At 39.9% G+C, this 23,851-nt stretch overlaps 2 protein-coding genes across 3 annotated transcripts in view; one reads left to right on the forward strand and one right to left on the reverse strand.

The window, feature by feature from the left end:
• TTC26 (tetratricopeptide repeat domain 26) overlaps positions 1-12,404 on the reverse strand; it is a 56,758-nt gene extending 44,354 nt beyond the window's left edge. For both annotated transcript variants that reach the window (XR_004239688.1, XM_032106537.1), the window contains exons 1-4: positions 12,190-12,404; positions 11,854-11,991; positions 11,427-11,519; positions 5,408-5,522 (exon numbers count right to left, since the gene is read on the reverse strand). Coding sequence is in view for 1 of the 2 variants with exons in the window: in XM_032106537.1 (XP_031962428.1) it covers positions 5,408-5,522; positions 11,427-11,519; positions 11,854-11,991; positions 12,190-12,192 (349 nt within the window). In the remaining variant the exon portion in view is untranslated. The remainder of the gene's footprint in view (positions 1-5,407; positions 5,523-11,426; positions 11,520-11,853; positions 11,992-12,189) is intronic.
• Positions 12,405-22,623: 10,219 nt separating this feature from the next.
• GUCY2C (guanylate cyclase 2C) overlaps positions 22,624-23,851 on the forward strand; it is a 44,289-nt gene continuing 43,061 nt past the window's right edge. Inside the window, exon 1 of the mRNA XM_032107050.1 lies at positions 22,624-22,958. Coding sequence (XP_031962941.1) covers positions 22,748-22,958 — 211 coding nt within the window. The 5' untranslated portion in view covers positions 22,624-22,747. The remainder of the gene's footprint in view (positions 22,959-23,851) is intronic.

Here is a 23,851-nt window from a genome sequence, read left to right on the forward strand (position 1 = left end):
TTCTCCTTGTCCCTGAGAGACAACACACTGCTCACCTGAACACAGTAGCTGAATGAAGCCCTCTGTGCCTCAAAACCAAAGTTTTACTGGTGGAGGGGAAAATGAAAGGGAATGGGAAAAATGTTAAAAAAACCCCATGGTCCAGCAGTGAAGTTTACACTTACACTCACTTGAATAGCTCAACTGTTCAGAATTTTCTTGAATGAAATTTACAGAGGATATTCTGAAATTTTACTATTCCCACAAAACTTAAATGGCAGTTCGGCTATGTTCAGTTACTTGCAACACACACACATTTCATTTCAGTCATACTAAGCACAATAAATTAAAGATCATCAAATTAATTGTTCCTGGGCTGTAGCTTCCACTATACTTTAAAAAACAAAACAAGAAAATAAGATTATTAGCTTTTAAACATGATATTTTCACTTGGGCACTCTCAAAGTTCCATATATGAAATGGCTGGTTTGAAACCTCAGCTAAAACGCACCAAAAATAACTACTGTTGTCAAGAAACACAGTAAAACAACAGGCAGATAGTTTTTCATGTAGGTGAACATGCAATCCTAAGGGAAAAAAACCCAGTAACTGTTCCATGCCTGCTTGTAACTGCACGTTTTAACTGGTGACAACTATTTCACACCGGAGAAACATCACTTCATGAATAAGCAAAACCGGTTTGGAAAATGCCATTGTTCTTCCTAACCCATCTCTGTTCTGCTCTTGTACAATATTGCTCCTTGAATATAGGCTGTAAAATGAGTTCTCTATTCAGTTAAACCACATTCAGATCTGACACATACAGAGATGTGAAGAAGCAAAGAAATTACAAAGCTTTTCCCATCAAAAATTGGAAGGGATGAAAAAAACCCCCAACTTTAATGAATGGTTCAGCAATACAACCCTGTCTGTGCACGAATCTTAAATTTAATTCTAAGATTCCATTTATCCTAAAAAGACTGTTTTTCATAACAGACTTAACTGCAGCCCCACTTATGTGCACATTTTGTGGTTTAAAAGAACAATTTTAGTTCTTATGTTTTAGTTCTTAGTTTCTTTCTTAATGTAAGCCAACAGCTTCTGAGAGCACTATGCAGGCTTCTAAACACTCGAATCAGTTGCCAGGATCACAGTCCAAGTGTGCCAGGCTGAGAGTCTGTTCTTTGGCCTTTGCAAGGCACAGGAACTGTGAATGCAACATGAGAGTATTAGTTCTTATAATGAAAAAAATAATAATTTGCTATTATTATATATTAAACCAAGATCAGTACTTTAAACCTCATTCTCTCAAGACAAGATTGGCTACCCACAGCACAGAAAACATATGTTCAGCCAATGTATGAGAACACAGATGCAAAAGGAGTAAACAAAACATCACTTGGCAGCTTCACTATGGGATGACTACAAAACAACAGTAGCTGACTTGGAAGTAACTCTACCTTCACCTCAGAACCAGGAACATTAGTAACTGCAATGTAAGCGGACAACAGGGAAAAAGGAGAAGCCAGAAATATCTGAAAGGAATTTGGAAGAAAGCCCAGAGGAGGTAAAATACAACTGTAATGAAAAACCTTCAAGGAAGGATTTTTCTTTATTGCCTTTTTGCTCTACTTCTTAGGTTATATTTGCAGTAATTCTTTCTTAGATGACTTTTCATATTCAGATTTATTCTTTCCTGAGAGAATCATAGAATCACAGAATGACTTAGGTTGGACGGAACCTTAAAGACATCTAATTCCAACCCCCCTGCCATAGACATGAACACCTTCCACTAGACCAGGTTGCTCAAGGCCCTGTTCAGCCTGGCTTTGAACATTTTGAACTTCTCTGGGCAACCCCTCACCACCCTCACAGTAAAAGAATTTCTTCCTTGTATCTAATCTAAACCTACTCTCTTTCAGTTAAAAGCCATTCCTCCTTGTCCTATCACTACATGCCTGTGTTAACGGTCCTTGTTGAGCTCTCTTGTAAGCCTTGTCTAGGTACTGGAAGGCCTCAATGAGGTCTCCCTGAAGCCTTCTGTTCTCCAGGCTAAAAAATCCAATTCCCTTTGCCTTTCCTTAAAGGTGCTCCATCCTTCTCATCATCTTGGTGGCCTCTGGACTCGCTCGAACAGGTTCATGTCCTTCCTATGCTGGGGACCCCAGAGCTGGATTCACCATTCCAGATGGGGTTTCACCAGAGCAGAAGTGAGCAGAGGGGCAGAATCCCCTCCCTCACCCTGCTGTCCAGCTGCTTTGGATGCATCCCAGGATACAATTGGCTTTCTGGGCTATGAATTCACATTGCTGGGTTACGTCCAGCCTCTTGTCCACCTGCACTCCCAAGTCCTTCTTGGCAGGGCTGCTCTCGACCTGCGCATCCCCAGCCTGTGTTGATACCAGGGATCTCCCCAGCCCAGGTGCAGCACCCTGCCCTTGGTCTTGTTAAACCTCATGAGATTTCCATGTACGCACTTCTGAGCCTGTCCAGATCCCTATGGATGGTATCCCATCCTTCAGGTGAGTCAAGAGCACCACTCAGCTTGGTGTTATCTGCAAACTTGCTCAGGGTGCACTTGATTCCTTTGTCTGTGTCATTAATGAAGATATTAGATAACATTGATCCTAATAAGGACCCGAGGGATGCCACTGGTCACTGATGCCCATTGGGACTCTGAGCTGTTGATCTCTACCCTCTGGATCTGACTGTCTGACCAATTCCCAATCTGCCTAACAGTCTATCCATCAAATCCATGTCTATACAATTTAGAGAGAAGAATGTTGTGGGGAACCACGTCAAAGAAGGTAAATGACACCTGTAGCCCTTCCCTTGCCCACTGATGGAGTCACTCCATCACAGAAAGCCACTAGGTTGGTCAGGCAGAACTTCCCCTTGGTGAAGCTGTGCTGGCTGTCCTGAATCACCTCCCCATCCTCCCTATACCATAAAGTTTAAATTAAGTAACAACAAGCTAAGAGATCAATTCACATCTATTATAAAATAAAGATAAAACCTTCCTCCACAAGAGATTGTGGACTATATATCTTGTAAGAATACATTAATTACCTCATGGCTTTTTATGATAATTTCCTAATTTTTAAGTATCCTGCATATTTTTCCGCATTAATGGAACCATGGTTAACAATAATTCCCTTAAGCAACAGCAACAGTACATGGCAAGAAGGAACTTGATTTGATTTATAGATATTTACATGTTTGTGTGGAAAACCTATTCCAGAAAGCTTGCTGATATTTATGTTGCCTTTCATACAGAGATTCTGTCACTGTAGAAATTTAGAATTATAGCTGAAACTAAATTAGTTCTCCTTAATTTGTTTTAGCACTATGCTACTTTCAGGAGCTTAGCAAAGGTGCAGCAATAAACAGTGTGCACTATGCAAGAATTTAGGCAAAATAATCCCAAAATAGCAATGGTAAGTAGCCTAACATTAACACTACCTGTCATCTTTTCTGTGGTATTCAAGGCGGTATTGGATAAATGGTGTTCTTCTAAAGCCTTTACCTGTTCAAAGGAAGTATTTTGCTTCTTCAAGGTATTTGCAAAACCATGGAAGAGACCACAAGATGATATGGCCTCAGCAGTCAATACTATATTGCCAACAGCCATCACTGATGCAGTCCTAAGCTGTTAAAAAAAACCTAAAAGAGGATCTGACTTAAGCAAAAATAAAAAGGTTTAAACTCAATATAGGAAAGATTGAAAGGGGAGTATACCACACTTGGAAGCTTTCAGTGGAGAACAAACAACTGTTACAAATCTACAGCTGTGACTGCTTCCCCACTAAGCTTAAGTAGCCAGAAATCACCAGTATTACAGTACTCACAAGAAAGGTTTAGCACCTCATTATAAAAACTGGCATGCTGTCCTTCTTAAACGATTACATAAAATCAGGAACTGATGAGGAACTGAACTAATGTGACCACTCAGTTATTTTCCGTTCCCTCCCTCAGCTACGCTCCCTCCCACTCCTGCTTTCTTAATATTCCTACCCTTGCCTCCAGCACCCAAGTACCACTAACTGCACCCCCTACTCTGCCACTCACCATACTACTATTAACTAATCTGAAGGGGCATGACAAACATTAACCTTCCCTCACCCCCAGCTCATAGTTAATAAATGTGCATGCCCAGCTGTGTATATGTCATCTCTAGAACGGATCACTGTAATTCACAAGATGTGAAGCGGATGACAGTGGCTCCAGCTGGTACAGGATGCAGCTGCTTGCTTCCTCCATGGTTTAGGTCACAGTGACACCTCAAGCTCTATTGCCCATTTATTTTTAGACTCACTTCAAGTCCTATATTGCAATCTCCAAAGCTCAAATTTGTGGTACATTAAAGATTAAATTACTTGTGAATATTACAAAATTACACACCTCTTTAACAATACAAATCACAAAGCTCTGCATGAGATTTTTTTTTATAATTGAAAACAAAAAACTTTTCCAGTTGTGGGATTCAAACTCAGCATGATCTTTCTGAGGATTTTAAAGGGATATAAGAACCTAATTATTTTTTAAAAATGCTACAAAGCTGTCCTTTTGGAAGGCACTACTTCACATCACAAGAAAGTACACAATTATTTTCTTCCTACCCTATTTTCAGCACAAGACAAGAAGACTAATGAAAGAAAGGAGAAAACCCATCCTTCAATAAGAGTTTTATTCTAAGAAGGCAAGAGTCAGAGGTTGACTGAGATACCATTACTATTAATTCTACTTAAAAAGCACTGAGATACTATGGTTATAGAAAACAATATAAATCCCTAAGATACATAGAAAGTGATGGGCAACAAAATTAAACTATAGAAACATTTTTAGGCAGTAAAAATTGCCTTGGAATCTAATTCCCATTTCTCCTCTTTAAATGATCCCATGCTTGTTCAGATTAAAGTAGAACTGTAATAATGTGACTGTTGAACTTCATCCCTTGAAGAATCAGATACCTAACATCTGACTTACAAGGCAATGAGACCACCTACTAAGTCATTCAAACTATGTAAACAGAACTCTTGTCTTCATCAGGGAGAATGCTGAATTCTCTCAGATGCTTATTTTTTTATAATTTATCTGGCCTAATTTGCTTCATCTGCACTGGCTCAGAGACATGGAATCAGTCAAAAGAAAAGTAACCTTTTGTTGCTGCTTGGCATATGCTGGGTTTTTAGAAATTAATAAAAGAAATTATTTTCCAGATGCTTCTTTTAGTTCCAGCTGCTCCACATATCCAAGGTATTTCTAGGAAGGAAACTGCATCATAGTTCTCCTGTTAAATGAAAGTTAACAAAACCCCAACCCCAAAAAACTTTGGTCAAAAGTATCCTTTATTGCATACTTTTGCTGGAAATTACTTTAAGCGTTCAAACCAATAAGCGGTCTTTTCCAACAGAGTGATACAGCTCACCTTTCAAAGCTGCTTGTTCTGCTTGTGTGTACATCCCCAGAAAGAAGTACGTACAGGCAAGGTTCACCCAAACATCTGGACTGCAAGTTGGTTGCTTGGTTAAGGCCTCATATTCCTGTAACAGAAGAAAAGTTGATTTTTAAAAAATGCATGAGAGCACATACATGTATTAAATACCATTCTTTCTTCCACGATTTTACAATGTATCATTAAATTACTAAGATCAAACAATTTATTCTGAAGTTCACTGCAGTCCTTACAACAAAATGATTATGTTTTAAGCTATGTCCCTACTTCTTTGTTTACAGCAATATAACAGACCACAGGGACAAGCAGTGCCATAAATCATCACGTATGAGCACAACTTCTGTCAATATTGAAGTTACAGAGATATAAAACATATTTATATTGTAAATATATTATTAGAAAAATATTATTTACATATATAAACCCCAATATATGTAAGTTATAAAGGCATCAATATAACCGACTTCTGTTGCTTTCCTAAGTTTTCCTCCAGTCAAAGCCTGGGAGCCATAAACACCAGGGAAATCTCTTTGTGAATACTTACTGAAGCAAGTGCTAAATGTGTTTCTGTAAACTTGTAGGTAGTGTCTTAGTGTATATTAAACCCGTGGAAGTATGTTTTAAGTCTGAGGTTATGCAATATAATAATAACATCAAGTGCAGGAAGAAAAATTTTTGTACTATTAATAACTAAAATAAATATTTTAAAATAGTGTTTAATTTTATCACATCCTTTTTTAGCTCCTATTTTTGTGTATGTTTTAAGATTACATATTAGTACAGTGGTACATGTATATAATTTATAAATGTATAGGTGCGTGTATATACATTGGGGGTGCGTACTCGAAAATTTTTTACTGATAGGGGTACAGCAAAAATTGTTTGGAGACCACTGCATTAAAATACAAGCCTATAAGTCAGTATTGCGCAAATTCAAGATTTCCTTATAGATAAAGATAAGTAATTTGTAGTAAATATTAATAACCTGTTCCTAAGTTTACCATTTCCCATTTTAAGATTTACAGCCAACAGCTATAGAAAGGCACTAGATACTGGATTCTGGTATTTCTTACACATTCACATTCATTACATATCCTTTAATTCTGCCACATAAACTGCTTCATTTCTTGTTTTTTGTGAAACAGCAAAAACTTAACACTTTAATCTTTCAATCTACCTTTTTTAAACAAAACAAACTTTGCAGCCACTAAACAATTATATTCCTGAAGATAAACTTCTTTTCTCACAGCAACAACAGAGTATTAAACAGGTACTAAAAACAGAGGCAGGGAGATCTCTCAATGCCATTTTTTTTCCTATGTCACATTTCTAATAAATTACTAGGAAGGACTGTCCCAATGGAAGTGCCTACTGCTGGTGCTCCTGCTCTTCATCCAGTCATGGAGACAGGCAGCATAAGGCAAAGCAGGCAGAGGCACGCAAAGTGCTCACAAGACCTGCTGAAGGAATGTCATCCATATACTCCAGATCACCACAAGTCACTCATTCCTCCCAGCAAAACAACCCCTTGCTGACTCTGTACTTGTTCTCCAAACATAGGAATTGGAAGTCCTCTCTACCTAGGGAGAGTTTAGCAGATTGAGCCACTGTGCGTGGGAGACTTCTTACCTCTGAGGAGAAGGACAGATATATATACTGCACAAGATAAAATAAGCCATGCCCAAAGGACAGCAAATTCCAAGAACAGAAATATGCTGACAACAATAAAGTTTAGAGTTTTCAAGCATAAAGAATTTTTTTGTTGTTGCCAAGTAAAAGTAAACTGCACTCCCAGAGAAGATACTGGTAAGAAGCACCCTTAAAAGCCAGCTCAGTCTTGCTAGTACTTCAGGGACTAGCTTTCCAACAATATTTACAATAAATAAATATATATATAATAAAAATCATCATAATAATGATTAATAAAATAAAAAAGAAAACATTCACGTAGAGGCCAACCTTTCCTACTGAGGTCAGTTTACGTAGGCCTGTCACGGAGCTCTGAGAGATAGGCCAGTGCTGTTTATTGGGACCATCTGGAATCTTTCAAAATTCATTCAGATTAAACACACCCAAAGGTCTCTTTCGGATAGGGCTTCAGGCAGATAAATTAGAAAAGACAAAGTGCATAAACACAAGTCATGTTCTGACTTGGCCATTCAAAGCAAGCAATATATAAAGAGTGTTCTAGAAGAACCAACATGAATCTATGGAAACACAGAAAATAAAAATTAGGACTATTAGTGCTCCTTATCCTGCAGTTCTGGGCCATGTGCCCAGACTATGCTGTTGCCCCTCTCCTCACTGAAAGCCATTCAGCATCAGCCTCTCAAAGACTACGTCACAAGAACTTTTCCCCCTCCTCTCCAAGTAAGTCAACAAACCCAAACAAACTAAATACTCTCAAACCTGTCCTAACAGTCAACCTGTGGCATACTTTTGCCATCCAGGAGCATTAACAACTCCTTGCTATTTCACTCTCCTCCTCCTCATGCCCGTATCATAAGACACATGCAATTTTCCTCAAAAGCAGGCTGCCAGGTTGGTTGCCTACAACTATGGACATGTACTGACAATGTGGAGGGCCAGCTCAATGCCTGTATTATTTATCTGGATTCTCCAAGCCCATAAACACAGATGCCTAAGAGCCAATAAACAAGCCAACATATATGGCTGCTCCACACGTGCTCAAATGAGATACTTATCATAACCTGGCTACAGTGATGAGAGAGAAGCCTAGAGAACTCCCAGAGCTAAAAAATCTATTTTTTACTTTCTATCTTCATCTATCAGGAACTGGAGTGTACCTGTATTCTCACATTTCCCACAGAATTACTCAAGCATGACCAGATACTGCTCATGGATGAACAATTACTCTACTACAGCCCTGTTCCTTCCATGATTTACTATTTGACTAAAATTACCCTGAGCCAAGCCAGCAGGAGGTCTTGTTCAGCGAAGTGGTGGAATGGCTCCTACTACTCTGCCAGGAGGGAAGTGGCAGATTGGAGAGACTGTCGCTGGCTGTATGCAGTTTGTAGGATTTTCACAGAACAATGCATTGAAGGCTCTGGCCCAGAGAACATTCTTTGCTCTCATGTATGCAGCTGATGGGCCAAAATGGCATTACCACATCCACCAGCTGCACCACGCCAGTATTCTGTGTGCCTAGAGGCAGAGGGTACAGACTGCAAGTCTGAAACTTGTTCTTGAATCCAACCAAGACATGCACCTGCCCTTGCCAATTCATCTCGTACATTTTTTTAAATACCTCTAATATATATATATACACACACAAAAACATATATATAAATAATAATAAATCCTCACTTTCTTAAGGCCCCAGCTGATTCAATTTATAAGATTAGGCATCTCATAAACAGAATCATTGACCTGATGCTCTAGTTCTGGTACGTGGGTGACACTGGGAAATTTCTCAGAAAAGCTTTAAGATTAGAGCTATGAACAAGTGGCAGCTGCTGAAGAAAGACAGATGGTTTTGCTTCATTACAGACAGTAGATGTGGAAGATTCCAGAAAACTAATTAGATGCCACCATCTACTAGGGAAGCTCTGGTTGTCATATGATGCCAGGAAGACCCAAGCTACCCAGTAAAAATAAGTTTGTCCATGAAGGAAGCTAGTCAGTCCCCAAGGAAGCATTGCATGACTGCTGGAAGAGTCAAGCCCATTGCAGTACCATTTATAAAGTGGGGTACAGCAGTAGGGATGATCCCACCAGGCCAGTGGCAGTGGCATAACCTTTGAGAAAGGCATCTGCTGTTAAGAAAGGGGAAAGTGTAAACCTAGTGAAGCTGAGGTTAGTGCTCTACCTAGAGGATACCTAACTGTTGTTGTGTTTTGTTGTGCCTGTGATAAGAGAATTTGAATTCTCTCACATGCATGTGACAGAGATTTTGCTGTCATTCCCTCTGAAGATATTCCTGGAACTGGATGCCTGTGTGTTTTTCACTTCTTCCCTATTTCTCCCATGATGGCCACCTCACCGCAATTCCCAAGCTTCTCCAAAAGTTGCTATGCAACCAATACGCCTGGCTCGCTATGAAAGTATCATCACTAATAAAAGCATTGAGCAGCGTGATTTCTGGAGACCCTCATCAGGGACACGGAATACAAACCATGAACTGTGAATACAGTGACACAGACTATGTGTTGCCACTTGCAGGAACACACAGGAGTGTGAATCATTCAGATTGTGTGCAATGTCATTCTGGAGAATTCTGCAGAATCTTTGACCCATAATATTTTATTTACAGTGCTGTTGGCACTCCCAAAAGAGTGCTCCAAGATCTCAAGGGTATAGATTATCGAGGAATTTGTCCTTGAGAATACAGCAACAACACCTCTGTAACATAGGAGAAGAGATAACAGCATTTTACACTTCAACATGGAAGCTGATAAATGAAAGGCAGTTCAGTCTCCACAGTGCAATGAGACCTACAACCTTAGAAACTAAAACTAGAGTGTTCTGTCCCCGGAGAAACTAGGTTGGGATGCATAGGCTCATTTCCCACATCACCACAAAATGACAAAGCTATCAGGACTCATCACTGTGCAAAAAACCAGTATTACATCTGAAAAGACAGGCCCTGTGATCTCTCACTTAAAACATACACAAACAATCAAACTACAGATCGCTCATACAAACCTTTCATTGTCCTTTCTTGGGTAGAAAAACGTGAAAAAGACTATGTTGCAGTTTTTAAAGGCCTGAATCAACAGCATCACCTAGTGGTGAATCAAACACCACATGCAAAAACTAATTAGAAAAAAAAGGCAGTTGCCTTTTTGTTGAAAGAAATGTAAAGTCTGCTCTGGCTATGAAAGCATCTACTGGGTATTTCAAAAAGCAGAATTTATTTCAAATGTATTTTCAATTTACTTCTTATTTCAAAGAAATTTCAAGTTATTTTTCATTTGTATATGAACACTTTTCTTTTTTCTAAACTTCCACTCGCTATTAACACCTAATGCTTAGATGTAAATTAACTACAGCAACTGATTGTTCTATTCATAATATTTAAATTCCACAAGTCTACACATGAATATTAATTTACCATGATGTCCTATACTACTATTCTACATTCTATACTGTGCATACTGTCAATTTGATTCACTGAGCATTTCTAGTATCTCCAACAGATGTTTTTCTCTTCAGTTTTTTAAAGGGCAGAGTGCTTTGTGCCTTTCTTACTTGGAAGCTTTAGAGTTTTCACCTCATGGATGCATCTTGTGCATGTGACCATTTATCTAAGAGAGAAAATATCATCATTGTTCTATAATCCATTTATTTTCTTTTTATTATTTTTTCTCATATTTTAACATCTGTTTTTAATATTGATTCTGGGGAAAGCAAGTTCAAAGACTGCAAACCCAGTTATACTTCATTTATACATCATAGCGAACAGACACAACAGAACTCTAAGATGCAAATATTAAAAGCTACATATTTGAACAATTAACATATATTTTAGTGACTTAAAGCTTTTGGAAAATAAGACTATCTCATTTAGTTGAATTACCTAATACAAGAAAATGCAGAGAAGAGCAATAAAGTACATTAAATGGCCAGGGGCATCTACGTCTAAAGAAAGAATTTTATCATGCATATCACAGATAAGCTACACAGTGAAGACAAAAGCATTATAAAACCTGAAAATCGAAACTCTGGAAACCTAGATGCAAAAAGGGAATGATGGATTTAGGACATGAACTCTGACATTCAAGAGAACAAATTAAGTTACTGAACCTAGTATCAATTCAGTAGGTAACATTAAAAAAGTTCTATTTTCATAAGCAAATAGCACTTTCTTTTCCAATCCAAACTGCTTTCCACAGCATCTGCCTTATTGCTGTACATTTGTACCTTAACTGGCTAGCAGGGCTGTTCCGTGTTACAGACCATCTTCCTCCAGTTGTCATTGCTCTACCACAACATCCCAGCCTCGGGAAGCACGATTTCCTCAGCTTACCTCCAGAGCTCTCTTGTAGTCACCCAAATGAAACGCACAGTATCCGATCCAAAGGTTGCCATCCTCCTCCTCCTCACCCACGTGCTGTTTAAACTTTGTAGGGAATAAAGAATGTAAGAATTTTGTCAGCTGCCACAGTTTCTAAAGCCCCACAGATAACCAAGGCAATACTAGGCCATCATATATCGCGGATGATTTGACAGCTGTGGATGCTACTGGGGTGGAGCTGCTTTCACATTTCGGAGGGCAGCAGCAGGCAGCCGTCACAGGCCAACCCGGCTCTGTAAGCGGGGAGCAACAGATGCCGCTGCAGGGCCCCAACGGTGCGAGAGGGACACAAGGAAGGGGAACGAGTCCTCTCGCCCCGCAGCCCTGAGGGCACAGGGCTGGAAGCGACGACACCGCTCTACCGAGGAAAGCCCGTCACCTCCAGCAAGGCGATGGCGCCGGTGAAGTCCCTCTGGGCCAAGAGTTCCTCCAGCTGTGGCACCTCCTTCCCTTTCTTCTTCCGCCTGTCTCCCGCCGGCGGGGTACCCCCCACGGCCGGCTTGGCCCGGGAGAGCATCTGGGCAGAGAGCGAAGAGGAGCCGGGTCAGAGCGGGCCCTCCCTCGGCGGTGCCTCCCGCGCCGCGTCCCCCGCCCCGCCGCCCCTCACCATCCTGCGATCCCTCACCGCCCCGCCGCCCCTCACCATCCTGCCATCCCTCACCGCCCCGCCGCCCCTCAGCATCCTGCCATCCCTCACCGCCCCGCCGCCCCTCACCATCCTGCGGCCGGGCCCGGGCTCCGCGCTGCGCTGGCGGCGCCGTTGCCGGGGTAACGGCGGGACGGCGGAAAGCCGCGGCGAACGGGCGCCGGCTGACGACCGGGCCCGTCCCCAGGGTTCCGCCTCCGCTGCGGCGGACAGCGATCTCCGCGGCGGCTCTGTCGGTCCGAGCCGCGCTGGTTCCTCCCCCAAACCCCATGGCTCTTCCTCTCCTCGCCTTTGGCCCTTGGCCTGAACATCCGGGTCTCGCACTTGGCTCGCAACAGCCTCATGCAGCGCTACGGATTTGGGACAGAGTGGCTGGAGAGCGGCCACGTGGAAAAGGGCCTGGGGGTGCTGGTTGACAGCGGCTGAACATGAGCCAGTGTGTGTCCAGGTGGCCGAGAAGGCCAGTGGCATCTTGGCCTCTGTCAGATAAAATGTGGCCAGCCCCTGTACACTCGTGAGGCCACATTTCGAATCCTGTGTCCAGTTTTGAGCTCCTCACGACAAGAACGACACTGAGGGGCTGGAGCGTGTCCAAAGGAGGGCAGCAAAGCTGCTGAGCCCAAGTCTGGTTGTCCCAAAAAGGTTTTTTTTACCCTGTGTTCAAGAGGCCAAACCACACAGAGTCAAAGTATTTAATGTATTTACAGTTCTGCACAGAAAGGGATGCTAGGTGGCAAGTCCACAAAGCCAGCATAACAACTACCAAAACTTTTCATTGTTTATACATTTTAGCAAACAAAGGCATTAAGGTCCATTGTCTGCAAGTTACATAGTTCTCTTAAAAATCAGTATTCTGTCTTCTATTAATTAATGATTCTCTAGCTTTTCATGCTAATTAGTACACATACTCAGCCTTTCTCTTCTTCTGGGTCGGTGTCAGTGAGTCAGTCGTGATTTACCCACTGCCAATTACCTTTTACCCAGCTGAGGCTGATTCAGCACAGTTGCTGAGTTATCTTTATTAGTTTCTTCCTTATTTTGGGGGTTCTGCCAAATGTCCTTGTGGCCTGTAAATTCTACATTTTTTTGTGCCCACTATCAGTGGTGCATCCTTATTCCCAAGCTTTGTTAACCTCCCTTTAGGTCTGAGATCATTGAAACATGTCAAGCCCTAAACTTTAAGAAGGCAATTCTACCACCGAGTCATTTGTCTTTGTAACACCTGGACATCACTTAGAGCTTGCTTGTTAGCTGCCCTCTTGTTTCACAGATTAAATCGCTTTTTGATTAGTCTTGAAAATATACAAAGATCAAACATCAAAGAACATATTTTCTTAAGAAAATCTTTACATATTCCACATTTTGCAACATAACGATGAGTGGCTGAAGGAGTCTGGAGAAAAGAAGGCTCAGGTGAGATCTTATTGCTGTCTACAATTACCTGAAAGGGGGTTTTAGCAAGGTGAGGGTTGGTCTCTTCTCCCAAGTGACAAGTGGAAACAGCTTCAAGTTATGTCATTGGACGTTTAGATTGGGTATTAGGAAAAAATTCTTCATTGAAAGGATGGTTAAGCATTGGAACAGGTTCCCCAGGGCAGTGGTGGAATCACCATCCCTGGAGTGTTCAAAAGACGTGTAGGTGTGGCACTTAGGGACATGGGGAACTGACAGACCTGCAGTGTTAGCTCGATCGCTGGACTCGATGACCATAGAGATCTTTTCCAACCTTCTATGATTAGAAATGTCAGTGCAGAGGACTAAAACATTGCACTACTGCTGATAGCTCAACTAACTAAAAAACACATATCCATGGACAGGACTAATGAACTATCTGTATTTCCACCTTTTTGCCTTCCTTGAGAAGAAAAATTATTTGAACTTTATCAGGAAAAGAAAAAGCAGCTTTTTTTTTTTTTTTTTTTTGTTGTATGAATAAATATATCCTGTCATATTCCAATCATCTGTAACATAGACCAGCAGTAAAGAACTGTGTGTTGCTTCTTCAGAGTATGGGTTCCATATTCACTGTGTCCCAATCACTTCAAGATGGCTTTACCCAGGAATGATACACCCAGCTTGCAACTCCATCAGAGAGGTTGCTTTGCAACCAGGAACCACTGGAGCAAAACAGCACCGTGATGGTGTCCCTTGTTGATGAATGTGCTTTCAAATCACAGGCCACAAAGAAGGAAGGCGGATAATCCACTCTCCCACAAAGGATTTCTCTGCAAGAAATTAATTTTTAATTAGTCAAAGTGATAAAGAATGTTTGCCAGTGATTTTGTCTCCCTTTACAGCTCTTGTCTATTATGTAAGGTATTATTTCTGTCAGGAGAAAACTAATTTTCTGTAAATAATTCTGAAATTATTTGCCCTTTCAGAGATTTGATTTCAAGTGGTTGTGGTTTTTTTTTAATATTGTGTGTATGGACTAATTCATATAATACAGATATCTATCCTCTTATCACTTTTCTAGGATTTTCTATTATCTAATAGAAAAATAATTCCAGCAGGATAGAAGATTGAAGTCTTCTCTGTAAGAACCTTGTGAAATCAAGAAAAACATCTAGATTGACAAGGATATTGTAAGATGCATTTTCCCTTTCGTATCTTTAACAATGCCTCAGAAGTACTTCAGTTCAAACTGAAAGAAAATAATAGTGGTTGTAAATACCTCAAAGTAATTTTCAGTAGTCTCATAGAATATTCTGGCTCTGTACAGTAAACTAGGAAAACTGAAGATTTTGGGTTGAGACTCCTTTTTTACCATACAAGTGCCAAAGTCTGTTGGGTAAAGAAGGAGAAACAGAAAAAGCACAAGGTGTCATTGATAAAGGAGTTATATTTTTGACTGAAATGCAAGCAAACAGACAGTATGATTAGGCAAGATTCTTTCATTTTTTAAAGAAAAAGTAACTGAAAATTGCTTTCTTCTAGTTTTTTTACTGAGATTCTTTCAGAAGATCCTGTTGTTCTAAGGATAAACATAAATACAGCTAAGGTATTGACTCAAATGAAAGAGCTCTCAGCTGCTCCACTGGTTTCTTCAATTTCCAAGTGGCTCCTGAATTTGTATGTCGTGGATCTGAAGCTGGGGAATGCACAAGTGCTAACAGGTACGCAGTGCCAGTGGGTTAGCTGTGGGCACAAGAAAGACACTGTCAAACTGAGATAAAAAGTGATAGCAGCATCAAATTGACCAAAATATTTTTAACATGTCTGGTGTAGAAATTTTTACAAAGATTTAATACCAAGTAGGTGGAGATATTATAATCATTTCTTCATATGAAACACTAAGATGACAATTCATAAAGACAAATCAAAAAGTTTGTCTATTCTAGAATAACACTGGAAAACTGCTGCAGTTCTTACCTTCACTATTCTTTTAGCCAGTGCCATTATCCTGAGTCTGTGAGCTGTAAAATGATTAATGACCATGTTTATTTCCACACAGAATTGCTGGGAGAATGGGAATTGACTTACACTGATGGCAGCAAAAGGGAAGTCAGACACCCTTGACTAAACACCAAGATAAGCATCAGAGAGTGCAATAAGTGTTTAAATAAAAAATCAGAGCATGGAAAGTGAGGTCTAAGAAAAGAAGAGGAAGGAGGGGAAGGAAATAAAAAAAGGTAGAGAAAGCAAAAGCAAGAAGTGGAAAAAAAATCATCATCATATAACCAAAGCAAGAGGTTAGGACGTGACCTTTGCATCAGCAACAATCATGTGCTTCAATTCCCACAATATCTGGGTAAGATCATGTTCTTTCAGTAATGATGCTTCACCATGTTCTGCATCTTGTACCTTTGAAAATGCATCTGACAACATCTGACATCTCAAGATAAATGATACGCAAAAGTGAGAGCAATGAAATGCTCCCCTGCTACAGCTACAAAGGCAATCCCTCGAGAAGAGAAAAGGGGAAATGATCCCTTTAAAAGCAAGGAACTTGAAGAATACTTGCTTCTTTTTTTATAGTGTCAGCAACTTCTGAGTCTTAATCTACCCTGGATAGACCACCCACGATGAGAGAAGCTGAAACACGTAAGTAAGCATGGATCATGTGTGCCTTTAATGCTTTTGTTCAGCCTCTATTGCCCAGCTCAGGAAGGCAAACAACAGCCATGTTGGTTAAAGACCTCCAAATGGTGACATGAAAATTCATCATTTTTATCTTTATTTGGGAAAGGCAAACTTGCTTTAGTTTTCACTTATGTTTATATCTGTGATTTTTATGGGTCCACAGGAAACGCACCTTCGGAATTTTTCTGGTATTTCCAGCACCCACCTGTCATCAAGATTCAGTCAAGTTAATAAAAAAGCTGTCCTTGTATTTGATTTTAGCATTACATTTCGGTAAGTTTTTAGAAGTTTATGTATGTAGGACCAAAGGAGGGGAGGCAAGGCAATCCACTGATCCAGTATGAGTCAGTCAGAACTGAAAATGCAGCATGGTTAGCTGTGTCCCCACAAACTTATCCAAGCCAGAGAGCTACATCACTTCAAGTGCTATGTCCCAAAGAATGCAGTTGTACTGGTTCAGGACGTGTGCTGATATATTTGCACAGTGTTCCACTACCATCTGGATTTACAGGATCAAGTGTGCACTAGCTTGAAAATCTCATAACTCCATCCCATCACATAGTATAAACATGTGTAATGTTTAACAAAAAGAGTTTAAAGAAACTGAAGTATATGTCCAAGACAAAAATTATTACATACTCAAGCCATTTACCTTTGTCAAGATAAACAGAACAGATGTTTGCCTATTAAGGATAGCTTACATTTGTCTCTTGACAGAGGTGTATCCTGCTGAGTGTAGAATAGAGGCAAACCGGTACGCTGAAAAGATAAATATGTCCTGTCACTCTGGAAACAAAGTCCTTCAGAGAAAGGAAAGACTTCCTACTATTTATTTTTGTAGTATACAAGTTAGGTGGATAAATAATTTTCACATCAGAATGTCTATGTGTTGGGAAAGGGTTAACAGGAAGAAGACTTTCTTAATTGAGCTAGATATTTATGACACAACATATATTAGCTTCATCTTCTGGTATGTGGCAACATAATAGATCAATGGGAAGATGGGGCCACCACCCAAGCTGCTGGTAATATGATGCAATTGCACTTTTCTTATCGTTGTCTGTAGTGTTCCTCTTACTAGATTGGTAACTTCTGATGAGAACAGTCAGTGCTTTGCAGTGTAATTTCATTCTAATCTGTGTCAGCAACTAAATTATGGTAGCAACCTGAACTCTCAATAACCCATGGGAATGACAGTATTATCATGCTGTACTATCAGGATCATGCATCACATGACCCACATGTTTTTATGTTAGTTTACTGCCTTGTTGCTTATCAGTTGCTGGTTCCAAGGAATAGTGTTTGCAAAATCTTTATATTCTTCTGTAGTAAATGAGAAAGAAAAAGATCAATTCTGAAAAGTCAGTATAGCTGCTATGCAGCTGCTATACATGTTTACTATATCCATGTATACAACTGCTACATAGGTATACTATACAGCTAAGTTCATAATAATTATTGTCTTCTAAGTCTAGATAGTAGAAGTATTGTAAAAATAATTTAAAAGATGGAAAAACATTATTTCATGTCCCTGGTCTCCTCTCTAATATTGAAAGTTAAAGAAGACATCTTTATACTCTCCAGTTGAGATCTATAAGTTACTGACATTAAATAAACACAGACATTACAGAGCTGTATTTTTTTCTTTTCTGTCTGTAACCGTATTTGTGATTCCAGCCTCTAACAAAACTGAGAAAAGGGAAACTGAAACATTTCTATTTTATTTTTCTTCAGTCTGATTTTCTAAATCTTTTTAAAGACAGGGTAAAAGCTGTTAAAGCCCCAGACAATCAAAATAATTTGGAATCAGACTGAGTAATAGGGGGTAGAACTTGAAAACGACATAGATGTTTTTCAGCATTTATCCTGTTGGCTAAATATGAAGAATTACTACAACATATAATGTCTCATGCATATTTATTATTAAAAATTCTGTATTTTATGGAAACAATGTTGACAGCCTCACTTATTCAAAAACATAGACATGATAGATTTCAGGCCACCGAAATCAAGGAAATTTGTTTTCTAAGTAAGTGAGAATTAAGAACATAAATGCATCTACTGTTCTTTTCATTTATAATATTGTCAGACTTTTTTGTCTCTCCCTTTTTCACATTCCTCAGTTCTGCAATTCTGGAGACTTGCAGCATCTCTTTTATTTTAATGGAACCTCATATTCTTGTGTACTGTCACAGTTCCTGGCTCTGGTGAAAATAAAAAATAATGTGGAACTGTGAAAAACATAAGCTGATAGTAACAATAGTAATTAAATGACACTGAGAAATAATTGTAGCAAATATTCAGGGAAAAATTCCATTTTAAAGGACGCTGTCAAAATACATTATTCTGCAAAATAAGACGAATGTATCACAATGCATGTTTCTTTACAAAATAGTGGCTTGAAAAATGCCGTATTGGTTGTCTTTGGTACCAAAGAAATTGAAGACAAGCTGACAATATGTTTGTGTTATCTTCAGACTTATTAGGACTATTGGTACCAACTACTACAAGTAGCAGCTGGACTGACTGCAGGCACTTGATACCTTCACCTACTTCTTTGGCTCTTCTGAGATTTCTGGAATTTTCATTCCCTATATTCTCTCTATTTTCTCCTCTGTGAGTGGTCAAGTTGAAATAATGATTTGTAACTAAGTAAAAAATAAATTAGGCTGCATGCCAGTAATAAGAGCCTAAAAACGAATGTGGTAAAGGTGTTGGAGATAGACAGTGCATCATTCAGTTGCAATACAATATGAGCTGATAGGCAAAGGGACTCTGTGGTGCCCAGGCTGGCCTATCATTCCCATTTTTCAGGACTTTCAGACTCTGCACAAAAGAAGAGAAGCCACTGAAATTAGAAAAACCCTGTCACATGCAGCATTAAAAAAGGAGTGGGAAATGTTCTATAGACCATAATCTTACATCAGCTGAGAGAGGAACAAGTCTTTGGAATTTTTTGCTCTTCTTTTTCTCTGAGTGTCCTTGAGTTTTCCAGAAGACTGAGAGAACTTCTCAGAGTAGTTTTAGATCAGGAAGTCAGTGCTGATTATCAGTTGTGAATACACCCTATAATATATAGTTGTTTATTATCCAATAAATCCTAGGGCAGAACAAATACAGTGCTTTAAAGTGCTGTAGAACCAGGCACTAAAAGTCACTTTTCACTAAAACCAGTGATACAGTTCTCTGGTGAGTTAATTTGAGGTGGTATTTCTAATCTAACACAGAACTATAAGAATACCTAAAGAGAACTACTATGATGTTTTGTAGCTATGCAGTATATGGACAGGTAATGTTGGTGGTGAGGAACTGAATTTTTTCTTCAGACAAATAAATACAGGGCCTTCCTATCAGAATCTAAATCATCCCTGTGCTGCTGAAGCCAAAATAAGTAAGAAACTACAGTGATTCAAGGGGAGACCTCCATGAGCTGTTAATCCTGCTAGGATTAAAAAAATGAGGGTCTTAAGCTGATGTTCACCTAAGAACTGACTTCTTGGATAGACACTTAGACGTAGTGAAGATATGTAATGCTGAGATCTTTTTTACCTTTCTGCCAAGATTATAGCAGTAGCTGATGACTAGAAGCCACAGCTAAAAAGAATGCACTGGAGATGTCAGATGAAGATTTTTAGCACTTCATTCCTTAGACAGTGATTAAATCTCAGCCCTTTTAAGAGAGATTAAATAGTTCTAGAGGATGTGCTTTAAAGATGTTTTTGCATTTGCCTTCGGGATGCTCCCATTACCTGTAGTTCTGTTGTAAGCCAGTATTTCTAGTTAAAGCTGCAGTCACCTATAAGAGTCAAAAAGCTTTCTTTTTCCCTCCAACACACAGTTTGTCTTCTGAGTTTCTGAACTGGATCCTTGGCTGACTAATCTTGGAATTGTGAGAGCTGGCTCACGGTTGGAGAGAAGTTACTGAGATAGTGGAGAGAATGTCCTAGAGAGATATGGAAGATTTCTTTGGGTAGCTGTCTGTTTTGTATCACTGTTAACCTCTTGGGTTTATAAACTGCTAAATCGGACATTATGAAAGAATTAGATGAGGTTGGCTGGGATCCTTGGGAGCTTAAGCATTGTTCTGCAGCCAGGACACTGTGAATAGACTGGCATTTGTGTCTCATCTCTTCTGTTCCTCAGGGACTAACAGTGCCTTAAGCAGAGGCAGCAACAAACACAAGCTTACAGAAGCTTTTGCTTTTGGCAAGCCTATCAAATTTTGTGCTTTACACATCCGACTCATTTATTTACTTTTTCTTCTCACCACCCTCATGAACATCTATAGTATCAGTAACTGTCATATTTACAGTACAACGACACAGCTTTTCTTTGTGTCTCTTATGCCATTAGGCAGATGTTACTGATCAGTCTGCCAGGCAACCGTGTTTGATGTCCAAAGCCTCAAGGGTCAAGGGAAAGTGTGGTGTTTGGCAGGTTTCATGGAGAGCTTGCTTCATCCTGGCTGCTGCTTCCTGCCTCATTCCCTGCTGCTCTACGTCAGTGGCTGCTCCTATCATGGGAATTGGTATTGAGAGCTACACCTACCAGGCAGTTAAAAAGTTGAGAAGTCAACAATTAATTTATACCATATTCTGGCTGGGGCTGTGGCATTGTGATGGTGTGGGACAAGGGAGAGAGTAAAAAGAAATGCTGTGATAAGGCTATAGTTGATTTTACCTTTTGTTTTTAAAGGACAGTTTTAAGCTGCTATGAAAACCAAATAAATACATTAATAGATATGAAGCCAGGAAGACCTCAGTGCCATTACATACTCCCTGTGTGACCAGCTGTGTAAAATACTCAGTTCTAGTTGCATTATCCATGCTGTCTGTTTCTCCCAGATAGGCTAAGAAGAGTATAAAAATGCAAATCCTGCTCTGCTGAAGTTAATGATAAATCTCTTATTGACTTATATGGGATAAGTTTCAAGGACACTGGAAATACCTATAAAATGAGCCAGTGATGAGCAGATGATCTCTGCATGAAAAACTGTGTTCCATTCTCAGTCTGTAGCTCTAGCCAGCCATACTAGTCCACATGTTTACATGACAGACTGCTAATTTAGAATTACTGTATTATTAAGTAAAAATGCTAGATTAAGTATGTGGAGGTGTTTAAAGATTACTTTTAAATGCTGGGTCATGGTCTTCTCTGAGTATTAGAAAGATTCAAGCGATAGTAATTTGGTATTAAAATAGAATCACATAAAAAGATCTGTGCAAATATATCTGAGGTGTATTCAATACCTTTTAAATATAGGCTTTGAAAGAAACCATGAAATTGCAGTCTTGTTTTATACCAAAAGCCCTGTTACTTACATTGGTACATTGTTTCTGATTCTTTTCCTTATTTGTCTTAAAATTATTTCAGGAAGGTAATAAAAGTTAACTGATTTATTATCTGACAGCCTCACTGTAGGTTTCAGTAGAAAAACAGAAGCTGTTGTATGTGTGAATAAACACCCCATATTCAGCAAAAGCACGCTCAATACTTTATTTAAATTTGTTTCCCTTGTGCCTAGAGTTTTCCATAAGGTTTGTGGGTTAGCGGGGGGTGTTTTTTTTGTTTGTTTGTGCGTGTGTGCGTGCTTGTTGTTGTTGTTGGGGGAGAGGGGGTTAGTGATGCCATTTAAAATTTAGCTTTGATCCTGCAGGTCAGAGATGTGGCCTTCAGCTTTGCTAATCCTTACCTGATGCAAGAGGTTCATCACACGAAGTGTGAATATCTAGGGCCCCCATTTGAGGAGGTGGGAATGGGTGCTGAGAGCTGTGCTGGCTGGGAGCAGATCTGTCTGGGGCAGACCTGGGGTGCTTTGGTGCACAGTGCTGGGCGACAATGAGTGGACTGAGCCTTGTACTGAGTCTGGAAGCAGAAACAAAGGCTTTGGTCTGAAGGGCTGCAAGTGGGACATTTTTGCCAACACAAAAGGTATTTCAATGTTATAAGCTAAAGGAATGAAATTGGCAACTTACCACAGAAGAAAATACACCATTGACAAATGAGCTCAATCAGCAGAGTTGGTGTGGCAGTGCAATCAGAGATGTAGGGCAATGCAAACATGAAGTAACCATCTGTTTTCCTCTAGGCTTTAACAGACCTTATATTTTATTTCCATTTTGAAGAGTTGTCTTTATGGTTCATTTGTCCCCTCCCCTTTCTTCTCTCAGTTTATGCCTGTGATGAAGAGTTAGTGCACTTATCAGGCAAGGTTTCTGGTAATGTTTTAGTTTATAGCCTCAGCCTTTCCATAAGCAAACATTCTCAGCAACCTTTAGCCTCTCTTTTCCTGAGTTTTGCTGCTGCTAGTTTTTCACCTTGAAGTGCCAGCTAGTATACTGAAGGGACGGGCAGAGGTGAAGGCGGGGAAGGGGATAGGGAAGTGCAGGAGAGAAGGATTGCACAGCCTGCCTTTGAATCTACAGAGTGGAAATCTCTTTCGTTCTATCCAGGAACAAAACCAATGTAGCATATCTGAAAGAAAGAGAGTTAGAAGACAAAAAGAAATGGCAGAGCACACACAATGGGTCTAAACTGAGCAATAATGAAGCAACGGGTGTTGGTGCTGGCCATTTGGCCTTTGTTTTCCGCACTGCAGCTGCTGAAGCAAGTGGGTTCAAATCGGTGTAGCAACAGCAGTTACGTGATCAATGTGATGCTCATGAATTACTCGGATTTCCCATCAAGTACTGATAGTTTGAAGTTAGCTGTGAAACAAGCCTTGGAAAGGGTACAAAAGGAACTCCAGATGACAGGTAAGCCAACGGGTGTTGGTTACCCTCCTCTTGCTGTGGTTTCTTTGTGTCACCGTGTTATACTCATCCGACCTTTAGCAAGCTGCTTCTCGGACAGGCTGCTTGCCTGCCCATCTTATGTAGATCTTATGGATATAATGACCTCTCTTTGTATAAATAGAAGTGCTCTACAAATGGGCAGAACCATATATGTTTTCATGGTGTTTGGGCAGACTCTTCCTGCATGCTTCACTGGAGATGTTCAGCTGGGTTTGGTAACGCGGAAATTCTTGAACTGGATCAGACAAAACCAGTTATCCATCTAGTGCAGTAGTTGGAATGCCCTTGCTTTCTCTCCTGACTGGATTAGCCTCTATTTTGAAAATAATTTTCCTCTTGACCCTATCTGTTGATCGCATCATGATCTGAAGTGTGAAGAATCTGCAGTCCATATTTTTCCTTCATTTAGAGTCATGTTGCTTTCATTTATTTTGATATCTTACCTCTCCTTTCAACATCCCCAATCTACTGTCACTCTCTAGAATATAATGGGAAAAAGAGGTTACAAAGAAATAATAAAAAAAATAGTATCTATTCCCTTTCTGCCCTCTAGTTTAAGGGATTTTGTCCAATTTTATTGGAAAGTGGTCTCTTAGTTACTTCCTACAGAGCCTTAAAAAATTTGTCTAGTAATGGCCAACACTAGAAGTACTTTGTACTGAAAGTACTAACACTCAACAGAAATCAGCAGTCCACACTGGAGCAGATTTCACAGTCACATCCATAGTGTGGGGGTTAGGTTGTAGGTAGACTTTGCAGAAGCAGGGAGACCTCTAAGTGTACGACTGCTCAGACCTGTGTCAGAAGAAGAGGGATAACAGTGTATTAGTGGTTACCTGCAATTCATGACACTG

The sequence above is a fragment of the Corvus moneduloides genome, chromosome 4, assembly GCF_009650955.1.
Source record: "Corvus moneduloides isolate bCorMon1 chromosome 4, bCorMon1.pri, whole genome shotgun sequence".
NCBI classification, from domain to species: domain Eukaryota; kingdom Metazoa; phylum Chordata; class Aves; order Passeriformes; family Corvidae; genus Corvus; species Corvus moneduloides.